Source organism: Melanostigma gelatinosum (assembly GCF_949748355.1).
Source record: "Melanostigma gelatinosum genome assembly, chromosome: 9".
NCBI classification, from domain to species: Eukaryota; Metazoa; Chordata; class Actinopteri; order Perciformes; family Zoarcidae; genus Melanostigma; species Melanostigma gelatinosum.
Window position 1 is genome coordinate 26,767,856 of NC_136642.1, and position 12,281 is coordinate 26,780,136.

The following is a 12,281-nucleotide window of genomic DNA, read 5'->3' on the forward strand; positions in this document are numbered from 1 at the left end:
ATATTATGACTGATTGTGAAGACTGGGGATGGGCAACGATGAACACAGGCGGCGAGGGTTTAGGAGAAGACCCCAACCCAGGCCTTAAAGACCGACTAAAGATGTTAAATGCCCCAGCTTCTTATCACATGTGTAGATGTGTGGGTAGATGTAATCCTTTAAGACTTACCTTAACAGACCCAAAATTGACTGACGGAGGCCTTGACGTAGTACAGGGAAAGGCAACTACTGATAGTCCTGCCCCACAAGGGCTCATTAGGATTATTGTTAAGCCAGCCAAAACGATCATGGAGGATCAGGTTCGACATACGACTGACTCAGAGAATGAGGTACCGGGGTGGAAACTGGAATGGCAGATGGGAATTTATGGTGGGTACAATATACGGCTTCAAGTCAGAAGTACAGATTGTATTGTGTGTTCAGGACCTAGACCCCTAGCAACACCAGTTCCTTCAAGATTCAGACCCCTAAGTCCTGAATTTAGTTGTATTTTAACTCTGTTTACTGATGACACTTTGTCACAATGCTAGCGACTATCTATATAACAGTGTGTTAAGACAGACAGCATCTAGAGCTGATTTATGGTGGTGGTGTGGAGGAAGAACCATATATCCAATCCTGCCTAAAGATTGGACAGGTAGATGTGCGTTGGTGCAACTTATATTGTCATTCTATATCTTGCCTGTCAATGATGCAACTTATCATCTCTAACTCATCTCTCCACGCCCACATGCTAACAGAAGATCCAAAAGAGATGCCGGTGGCCCAAAGGGAGCTTTTGATGACCAAGTGTCCATAAGATGTCATAAGAGTGCCAAGGGGTGTGTCTAGCAACTTACAAGCCAGAAATCAAATAGCAGCAGATTTAGAATCTGTTTTCTCTTAGAGGGTGACGATTAATAAAAATGTCGATTGGATCAACTACATTTACTATAACCAACAGCGTTTTGTAAACTTCACCAGGGACGCCATATCAGGACTGCATGCACAGCTGACGAAGACTAGTTTAATGACCTTGCAGAACAGAATGGCATTAGATATGATTTAGCAGAGAAAGGTGGCGTTTGCCAGATGTTTGGGACTGCTTGCTGTACTTTCATTCCAAATAACACAGCTCCTGATGGGTCGGTGACCAGGGCTCTGGAGGGACTGACAGCACTCAGCCAAGAGCTAGCAGAGAACTCTGGTGTCACGAATCCATTCACCGACTGGTTGGAAAGTATGTTTGGCAAGTGGAAACATACATTTTTGTCAATCGTAATTACTCTGTGTGCTGTCGTCGTAGGCCTCCTAGTCGTCTGTGGATGGGGGTTCCCTTGCATCCGTGGACTTCTACAGGGGTTTACTGCTTCAACGATGAGCCAGACACCAGTCCAGGGCAACCAGTTATGTGTCGAGGATGAGGACGAATTGGAGCTTCTGATGGCCACAGTCTAGATGAGGCCACCAGAGGGACTTCACAAGCGGTTCCTGACCATCCTCTCTGAGATCCTGAAGGACCTGATGAAGGCCCAGATGGACTTCTAAAACATCCGGTGAGATATTGGAAATTTGAGAAATAGACGGATTGTTTTGGATGAGTATTTTGAGATTTTATTTTTTGTTTAATTGGGTTATAAGGGGATTTTAGGGTGTAAGGATTAAGAAATGTAATTTTGTCAAGTGTAAAAGAACAGTCAAGGCTTCTCAGTATGTGTTCTCTAGCCTACAGACTGTATCCTGATCCTGCCAGCCCCAAGACATGGAAGGCAGTGAGGTTACCTACCCGCCCCTCGCTTCAGTACAAATCCCATCGGCCTTCAGGGTTGACCGCGACCCTGACGAACCAGGGTACACCACCGTCGCTGCAGGCTTACCAGATTGCCGCTTAGAAATGGCAATAACCCAGGGCTGGATGGGGCCCTGGGAGCTTACTTCCTGGCGCCTGTTAATCGAGGATGTGTTCTGTGATCCAACCGTCCCAATACATGAGCTTGCCCGGTGCCAACAGAAGCTGGCGCACGAGGCATGAATCTTCTGTATAACATCACGGCTCTGGACGCCTTCGGCCACACCGGCGCCAGGACGAAGGAAAAAAGTAAGATCTTTACGATCACCCCCGAGGGGTGGCGCAGAGACGGTGTTATGCAAATACCGGGCTCTTGGGCGACTAGAGCGGCAACGCCCAGCTCACACAATGCGCGTAATACTTAATACGTAATACAGGCTCCTACTTATGTAGCTGATCTACTTCACCCATATTCACCCGCCCGCACTCTCAGGTCAAACGCTCTAGGTCTTCTGTCAGTCCCACGCACACGATTTAAGACCCGTGGTGACCGAGCCTATGAGGCAGTGGCCCCGAGGCTCTGGAATGCTCTGCCTGCAGCTCTACGCCTCGCAGATATTGTGAATACTTTTAAAAAACACCTCAAAACCCACCTTTTAGGCTGGCGTTTGAGAAAAAACCCATGTCCTAGACCTGCTCTTAAAATATGTTTTAAATTTTTATTGTTTATTTTTCTCTGTGTATGTAATTTATTGACCCTAGGGTCACATTGTGTTTTTTATGCTTTTAAATGTCTACTCTGTTAAGCACTTTGTGATGTTATGTCTGTGAAAAGCACTCTATAAATAAAATTCATTCATTCAAGTATCCGGTTGTTTAAAACCTTGAGTCCGACCTCTTGTGGGTGTCAGATCTAACCTGTGAGCATCATGATATTCATGAGATGGATCAGCAAAAAAAAATTTCATTCATTCATTCATTCATATTGGCAATTTTACAATTTATTCATTTAACAAACAGGAGCCTCAGTAGTGTGTGGAGGAACCAACCACATCCACAACAGCCTGGCTCCTCCTCCTCATGCTGCTCACACACTGCTGTGGGATGGCATCCCATTCTTCAAAAAGCATTTGTTGCAAGTCAGCCAACGTGGTTGAGTTGGTCACTCTGGCACGAACAGCTGATCCCACAAGTGTTCACTTGGGTTGAGGTCAGGACTGTTGGCAGGCCATTCCATCCTCTCTACTCCCACATTCTGGAGGTAGTCTCTGATAAACCGCTCTGTTTGGCATTGGCAGAGAAGATTTGGCAAATTGTTCATGGGCGCAACCCACATACTCTGCTGCTCATCCCACAAATGTGGCTCCATTTAAAAGGGAAATAAACAGGTATGACATTTATTGCCAAGAAGCATTGTTACAACAAAGATAATCTAACAAACACTCATTTTTTGTGCTATGTTTAGATATATACTTGTGTATTTTTTGCCAGATACATATTTCTTTTTTGTGGGATGCTTAGGTCTTCTTCTCCTCCTCAGCCAATGAAAGGGCAACACATGACTTGTATACACAGCTCTACAGAAGCCTGTTTCATATTGGATGTTGACAGGAATTGATTTTTGTAGTAAATCTTAGGGAGCCCAGTTTGTCCGGACAAACTTCAGTTGCATACAAAATGAAGTGAACGTTCCACTGGCACAAGCTCTGTCCTTGTTCAGGGCGGCCCCCTACAATAGATCAATAGATGTAGTCTCTGGGGGGGTGGAAGCAAGTAGACTGAAGCGGAACCTTCTCCACAAATTAGAAAGACACTTTGCAACTGTGAGCTGTCGGATCATCTGACAGCGTACGAAACCTTCAGCGGTAGAATCTCTGGGTAACGGGCTTCATGGAGCCGGACAGCCGGCTAACGACTTGCTGCGTGTGAACGTTCTCATGCTCTCTTTCTTGTATTCCTCACAGAACTACGGTCAGTTTTTGTGCATACAACCAAGTGGAACAACATCAAAGTCTACGAGCAGAGACGGTCTGAAAGTGTGAGCGTTTATTTCCATTTCGTACACTTCATGGTGTTGAGACTGCAAAGACACACAGAAGATGTCACCATGTAGAAACCACTCAGCCTTTAGACGTGATCGGATGAAGCACACGGAAGCCTTCACTCACTGAGACATGACTTTTAGAGAATTCTCAGGTCCTGGAGACTGGTTGTGTTTTGGCAAAAGAAAGCTTTATTTCACGACCATGTGAAGAGAGAGGGACAGCCTTTGAAGGAGACACCTTATCTATGGGACATAACTATTGCCGGAAGTCTGTGTTAAATCAATAACATGAAAACATAAAACCTTTTTCCTTTAAAGCATCACAAGATTCTTCTAGACCATTTCCCACTGATATTACATGATGAGAGAAAGCAATCGTAGGAGAGACATCAATTATTTCTTTTGACAACAGTAGCTTTAATTGATCAGAATGCAATGCAGAAAGTAAGAGTCACTGTCAACGTTAACCATGACCAACTAAGCACACGTAGAGGAGAGTGCTCCACCGATCAGTGACACAGGATGAGGAGGTTTAGTGTCGGGACCGGTCAGTCACTGAGTCGGACACCTCTGTGTTGACCTGAGCAGTGATGCTGGCCGGCGTTACATTCAGGTGGATGTCATACTGCTGGTCCAGGCCCAGATAGCTGTCACTCATCAGGTACAGTGTGTAGATACACCTGGAAGCACAAGGCACATGGATCGGTAGTTAGAAGATAAGCGTGGATACACAGGCTGGCAACCTGCACTTTCTGTTTGGTTCCATGTGAAACATTCTTTCTCTCTGTTCGGTTTGAAGACGAGTCTCTGTGTGATACTCTGGATTCTATATAAATCCCACTGGACTCAATCCTGCTGGCCAAAATACTCACTAAAGCACCAACGAGGGATGTTTGTTAAAGCTACAGGGGCCAGCTGTTTTAGGAAATGACAGAATTTGAAAGTATACATTTGTGAGCCCTTTATAAAGATGTAGATCTTTAGTAGGAACCACTGGGCTGAGAGCCACAGACAGGTAGAGAAAGTACTGAGAGATGGACTAACACAATGTCTCAGTCTTCATGGGATTCGGTCACTTCACACGGACTAGTTTCTATTTGAATGGAAGCAACCTTCTATGTGTATAATGTCATCCCCTGAGAAGTGAAACATCTCATCAAACGTCATGAGTTCTCTGACCAGTAAGGACCAGGTTACAACTCACATACATGTGAAAGTATTTGACTCTAAAACTATTTCTGCTACTAATCCAGAATGTCTGTCCTGATAATGATGCAGTTAAACTTTCTGAAGGGAAACTGGAGAACTGAGGTTTTTGCTTTCAATCGCTGTATAATGTTTATGTACCTGCAGGAGGGTAAAGATGTTAACAAGTAGATATCACCATGAAACGTCCCTAATGGATAACTTACATTGAGACAATTATTTTTTGTATTACATGTATCTTATTAAATATGTTCTAATTTGCATGCCTTTCCAGAACAGAGATCTGAACATTGGATAAAGCCAGGTTTTTATTTTGTTGACAAATGAAGAGTCAAAGGTTTTTACAGAGGGAATCTACGCTTTCTTTGTTTCATTAGTAATATAATGCTGCATAAATCAGGCTCGATGAACAAACCCCTCTGTACAAAGCTTCAGAATATAGAGAGGAATGAAACTGTAAGGTTTGGTGGGTGTAAGTATAGAAAAAAGATATTCGGAGGAAATAGTCTTTAAAACGATGTCAAATGTGTGGAATTCCAGACATTTTGAGGAAACTACAGGTGAAGAGGGTAAAAAAAATGTACTCATAGATATCACCATTAAACTTCACCAGTTGATTACTTACATTATGACAATTATTCCTTTTATTACAAGTTTCGTAAAATATTATGTTAAAATGTAAATGAGGCAAAGAAGTAAAATTTGGATTCTTCCCATTAGTGTGGAAGAAGACACATTAAGGAAGAAATCTCAAAATTGCATAACCAACGTTGTCTTTGTGTGTCATGTGTCCCCTTAAATCCTCCTAGTACAGCTGCTTACTTTCCAGTCCTCTCTGGTGTGAAGAAGGCCACCGACACGGCCGTGTGGTGGCGCACATATCCCACGCGTTTGATAGCCAGCAGCTCCCTGCGGTCCACCTCTCCCATGACCAGGAACCAGCCTTCATCCTTCGCCTTGGGGAACCTGGAAGCCTGGGCCTTACTGTCCTGCTTCCTCTGGAATAACAGACGCACTTTACAGACGCACTGTACAGACGCACTGTACAGACGCACTGTACAGACGCACTGCACAGACGCACTGTACAGACACACTGTACAGACGCACTGTACAGACACACTGCACAGACGCACTGTACAGACGCACTGTACAGACGCACTGTACAGGCGCAGACACACTGCACAGACACACTGCACAGACGCACTGTACAGACGCACTGTACAGACGCACTGTACAGACACACTATACAGACGCAGACACACTGTACAGACGCAGACACACTGTACAGACACACTGTACAGACGCACTGTACAGACACACTGTACAGACGCACTGTACAGACACACTGTACAGACACACTGTACAGACGCAGACACACTGTACAGACGCAGACACACTGTACAGACGCACTGTACAGACACACTGTACAGACACACTGTACAGACGCACTGTACAGACACACTGTACAGACGCACTGTACAGACACACTGTACAGACACACTGTACAGACGCAGACACACTGTACAGACGCACTGTACAGACACACTGTACAGACGCAGACACACTGTACAGACGCACTGTACAGACACACTGTACAGACGCACTGTACAGACGCAGACACACTGTACAGACACACTGTACAGACGCACTGTACAGACACACTGTACAGACACACTGTACAGACACACTGTACAGACGCAGACACACTGTACAGACGCACTGTACAGACACACTGTACAGACGCACTGTACAGACGCAGACACACTGCACAGACACTGTACAGACGCACTGCACAGACACACTATACAGACGCAGACACACTGTACAGACGCAGACACACTGCACAGACGCACTGCACAGACACACTGTACAGACGCAGACACACTGTACAGACGCAGACACACTGCACAGACACACTGTACAGACGCACTGTACAGACACACTGTACAGACGCAGACACACTGCACAGACACACTGTACAGACGCACTGCACAGACACACTATACAGACGCAGACACACTGTACAGACGCAGACACACTGCACAGACACACTGTACAGACGCACTGCACAGACACACTGTACAGACACACTGTACAGACGCAGACACACTGCACAGACACACTGTACAGACGCAGACACACTGCACAGACACACTGTACAGACGCACTGCACAGACACACTGTACAGACGCAGACACACTGCACAGACACACTGTACAGACGCACTGCACAGACACACTGTACAGACGCACTGCACAGACACACTGTATAGACACAGACACACTGTACAGACGCAGACACACTGTACAGACACACTGTACAGTGTGTCTGTACAGTGTGTCTGTGCAGTGCGTCTGTACAGTGTGTCTGTGTCTATACAGTGTGTCTGTGCAGTGCGTCTGTACAGTGTGTCTGTGTCTATACAGTGTGTCTGTGCAGTGCGTCTGTACAGTGTGTCTGTGCAGTGCGTCTGTACAGTGTGTCTGCGTCTGTACAGTGTGTCTGTACAGACGCAGACACACTGTACAGACGCAGACACACTGTACAGACACACTGTACAGTGTGTCTGTACAGTGTGTCTGTGCAGTGCGTCTGTACAGTGTGTCTGTGTCTATACAGTGTGTCTGTGCAGTGCGTCTGTACAGTGTGTCTGTGTCTATACAGTGTGTCTGTGCAGTGCGTCTGTACAGTGTGTCTGTGCAGTGCGTCTGTACAGTGTGTCTGTGTCTGTACAGTGTGTCTGTACAGACGCAGACACACTGCACAGACACACTGGGCCACAGAGGCAGACACGATAACCATAACAAGATCAAGTGAATTAACACAGTTAAAACTGTATGAAGCTCTGCTACACATAATAATACATCTGATTTATTACAGAAAGTGAGTTTGTGCTGTTTTGATCACCGTATCATAGTTGTTTAACCAACAGGCCACAGAATGAGTACATTCTCTTCCTTTGAATCAGTCTGCACATGAGACCAGTTTAAATGTCTTTCATATCCAGCTGATCCGAGAACAGTCTGCATCCCAGCACCAACCTGCAGCTAACTTTCTCAGGCCTGGAGAGATTTTCATAAAGCAGCACCTGAGCTTGTTGAAGCACAATACTAAAACACTTTAAGTGTCCTCAGCATCTGACGATCAGTATGTCTCTGTCAGACAGAGCTGCATCTGCAGCCAACATGCAAAGCAACCCGGACAAAGAATGCTGTACTACGAAGAGCCAAGAGATAAAAGAACTGATCATAGTGATTCCCATCATTCATTTGGTGGCAAATCTCGATGTCATAGATGAGCATATTTAAAACAAGAGTGTCCTCTTTCTGTATATCTAGTTATTGTAGAAAACATAAGAAGGAATAATAGAATAGAAGGTCTGAGAATAAAGTAGTTTCGATTTAAATCTTTCAATGTATACACATTATATCTATTTTCAAATTCAACTAAATACTTCTCTCACTGAATGAGTTCCAGAATGAAAGTGTAACTTCGGTGTTTCCACATGGCGGTGTGTCTAAGTGACTAATGGGCACAGCCACATTCCAGACAGGTCCTACCAGCTGCTAAACAGGCTGTAATGTAATCACTCAACTTCAATGTACGTCCACTGAAAGTGCCCCACAAGAACCCCCCAGAGAAATAACACGCTCTTCTTGACCTCGCTTCCTGTGTGTTATGGTCATGTGAGACAGCGCTGGAGAGGTGTGTGAGAGTTGGAAATGGTTGCGTGTAGCTTAACGTTATCTATTATCTTGTGTTCCTCTATGTTAACCTCTGTCTTGGCTCCTCACTGTCACTGGGCATACTGACCCTCTGCTGGCCCAGGTTGATGCGTCTCAGAGACACCTGCAGGACGTACTCCTGGTCCGCGTGGACATCCAGCCAGCTGCTGCCCTCCTTCGGGTTCGCTCCTGCTGCCGGCAGCGGACGCTCCGTCTGCTGCTGGCTCTGCTCCCACCAGCCCTTCACGCTCATGTGGACCTCCAGCACTGGGAGGTGACTCAGGAAGGACCAGGCCTGATGAGAGCGAGTGAAGACTGCCATTTATATCATATCTCATATCTATTATACTGTTCAACTTACCAGCCGATGTGTTACCATGGTCACCGCATCATCTTCCATAAACACATAGAGCTGTGGTGTCCAGTGATCGTCATGTATTTAACAGTAGTCCAGCTTATGTTAAAGTCACACTGTATCCTACTATATGGACCAATGAACTGTTATGCATTGTATAGAGTGGTTTCTACCATTGATTTTGTATTCATCTATTCCTTGTATGTGTAAACATACTCGGCTAAAAGCTGATTCTGCTTTCTGTTTTCTCTCTCGTCTCTCCTGTGAGCCATTTACTTGGTGTGTTATTGTAAATACATGTTGTTGTCAACATTGTTTGGTTTTGTGTACTTATTGTTATGGAAGTCTTGTATATATATATATATATATCTGCATAATAATAACAAATTGGTGTGATCGTGCTCAGAAATGAATATGGTGCCCTGAGGTGAATACACTGTCATATTATTATGCAACACTCATTTACATTATACATTATATATAATTTACATTATACATTATGTTCTTCTATCTGGACTTCTGGCAAGAAAATAACATTCATTATTATCATTAACATAATAGTGCCACTCTGGACATGAATAGCTCACAGGTGAAGATGATCGCTCTGTTCTTAAAATGTTCTCCTGACATGAAAGTGGTCAGAAAGACTCCAACACGCTGCTCCCTGGTCTTATGTGCATCTTAAGTGCTTTCATGGAGAGTTAACATTTGGCTCAAAAGCCCCCCCCCCCCCCATAAGACATTACACAGATAAAGGCACAGAGAAAGTGGCAGGAAAACGTGTGCGCGCGTGCGTGTATTGAGGGCTGGGCTGGTTCACCCGGCAAAAGCTATTCATGTGAGGATTACTCTCCCTGGGCAAGTCAGACAGGAACGCTGCTGCACATCTAATTATTTAATTAGAGAGGCCGCCACACTGTGGGGGGAGTAAGAGGTGGGGAAGAGAGAAGCAGGGACAGTGATTGGGTGAAGCCACAGGACCTGCCGCCGTGGCCGGACAGTCATTACTGCTGCAATTAGCACTTGAATTGGAGCTGTAAACCCCGTCTATGGAGCTCGTCACTGACAATGGTGTGTGTGTGAGACAGTCTGCCATCCACATGCGCTAAATGTGGAATTAGATCCATTTTGAAGATCATATTTAAGTCCTTGCAATCTTGCAGTTGTGTTGTTTCTGTTCTCCAAAGTACACATTCTGATGATGTTGTGCTCTTGGTGTGATAATATTTGGGATCTTACCTGGGCAATCTCACTTGATTGAAGCTCTTGACCGACGATAGCAGCGAAAACACTTTCCTTTCCATTGCACGCAGCAATCAGTTCGGGAAGTCCTTCGATTGGCAAGTAGAAGCCTCCCACGTTGCTCCTCCCCTTCCTGTTTGACCATTTCCTATGGAGTAAGAGAGGGAGACTTCACAAAAACCCTACGCCTGCTTCCTGTTGTCTCTCACCACAGGGACTTTGAGGCCTTCCTTTCTCATCCCTCTCTTTCCATTTCTATTAAGTTTGAACTAAATGATTCCACACTGTATGGTGTGATCTGAACATTAACTCACCAGGTCTATTATGTTGATGTTTATGCGTTTGAGAAACTTTTAATCAGAAAAACAATACGGAGTCCTGTTTGTTGTTACTGTTTTTCTGGGGACCCACTTTTAAAAAATGACAAACCACCAGAGCACCTCATCTATAAATGGTGAGAGCAAATTTGTGCGTAATGAATGTTCCTGACCATTTCCACATCACCTTACATTCAATGGAATAGGTCAACCAGCTATTTCTATATATATACATATATGTATATATATACATATATGTATATATATATACATATATATATATATATATATATATATATGTATATATATATACATATATGTATATATATATACATATATGTATATATATATATATATGTATATATATATACATATATATATATACATATATATATATATATATATACATATATATATATACATATATATATATATACATATATATATATATATACATATATATATATATACATATATGTATATGTATATATATACATATATATATATATATACATATATGTATATATATATATATACATATATATATATATACATATATGTATATGTATATGTATATACATATATATATATATATATATATATACATATATGTATATATATATATATATGTATATACATATATATACATATATGTACACACATGATAAATATTTGGAATGAGACCAAATCAATGCATTTGGGCAGAGTTAACAGACTGTACCGCAGCCTTTTATATCAGTTTCTATGTTAGAAGTACAATTATCAGAACCACACAAACATGCAGGCTCCCTCATGTGGCCCAAATGTGTACTACAGATATACATGTTCAATAAACCATAGAAGACATTTAGCATTGGACGAGCCTGATCATCTCTGTGACTGCTTTAGACGGCAGGTGAAGAAGCTGTTCAGACATTAATGGAACACGAGGAGACGTAACGTTCACTGACTGTCAGCACGGCTGCGAAACCAACGAGGGTAGGTCTACTGCCTGCCAATCATCGTACAGGCCTTCAGCTGCACCGGTGGTGAGGTGATGTGTACCTGAACAGATAGAGGTGTTGTTGTTCAACATGTGGTAGAGTCAGTAATGACGAGTCGTGCAGCCAGCGGCCCTGGACGATCATCTGCAACAGGTTGCAGATACTAATGGCCGTGATGAGCCAGCCTTCGTTGGCAGCTACGTCCAGCATTGCCTGAGGAGAACAAAGGACTTATCATGATAGACAATCATATTTTTGATGACATCTCAAGCTCAGTCACCGAGCAGGCTTTCAACTGACAGCAGGTTTTGTTACGTAAAGCTTCTCAACACATTTTGCTCTTTCACTCTCCGACTGTGACAATCATCTGAGTTCATGTGTTGCAATGCTGGAGAGACAGAGTGTAGCCAATGTGAGGCTAGCTGGTGGTCATGGATGATAAGGGACCAACCTGAGACCTAGTGTCAGTCCGTCACATTCACTGTATGTACACTGAAAACATCAATAAAAATATATACATTTGTTCAATAAAAACACCAGAAAGAAACCAGAAGACCAGAATCATATGAGTAAACGGTAGCAGCAGGACACCAGAAAAGTACCCACATCCATGAGCCATGCAATAGCACTGCCAGATACAC

The 12,281-nt window shown here is 43.7% G+C and overlaps 1 protein-coding gene across 2 annotated transcripts in view; it reads right to left on the minus strand.

The window, feature by feature from the left end:
- Positions 1-3,906: 3,906 nt before the first annotated feature.
- The window catches only part of ascc3 (activating signal cointegrator 1 complex subunit 3), a 246,923-nt gene continuing 238,548 nt past the window's right edge, over positions 3,907-12,281 (minus strand). Inside the window, exons 38-42 of one of the 2 annotated variants that reach the window (XM_079276288.1) lie at positions 11,702-11,853; positions 10,338-10,488; positions 8,832-9,038; positions 5,841-6,016; positions 3,907-4,492 (exon numbers count right to left, since the gene is read on the minus strand). In XM_079276288.1, coding sequence (XP_079132414.1) covers positions 4,345-4,492; positions 5,841-6,016; positions 8,832-9,038; positions 10,338-10,488; positions 11,702-11,853 — 834 coding nt within the window. In that variant the 3' untranslated portion in view covers positions 3,907-4,344. Of the gene's footprint in view, positions 4,493-5,840; positions 6,017-8,831; positions 9,039-10,337; positions 10,489-11,614; positions 11,854-12,281 lie in introns of those variants that run through there. The other variant, XM_079276289.1, reaches the window with a different exon arrangement.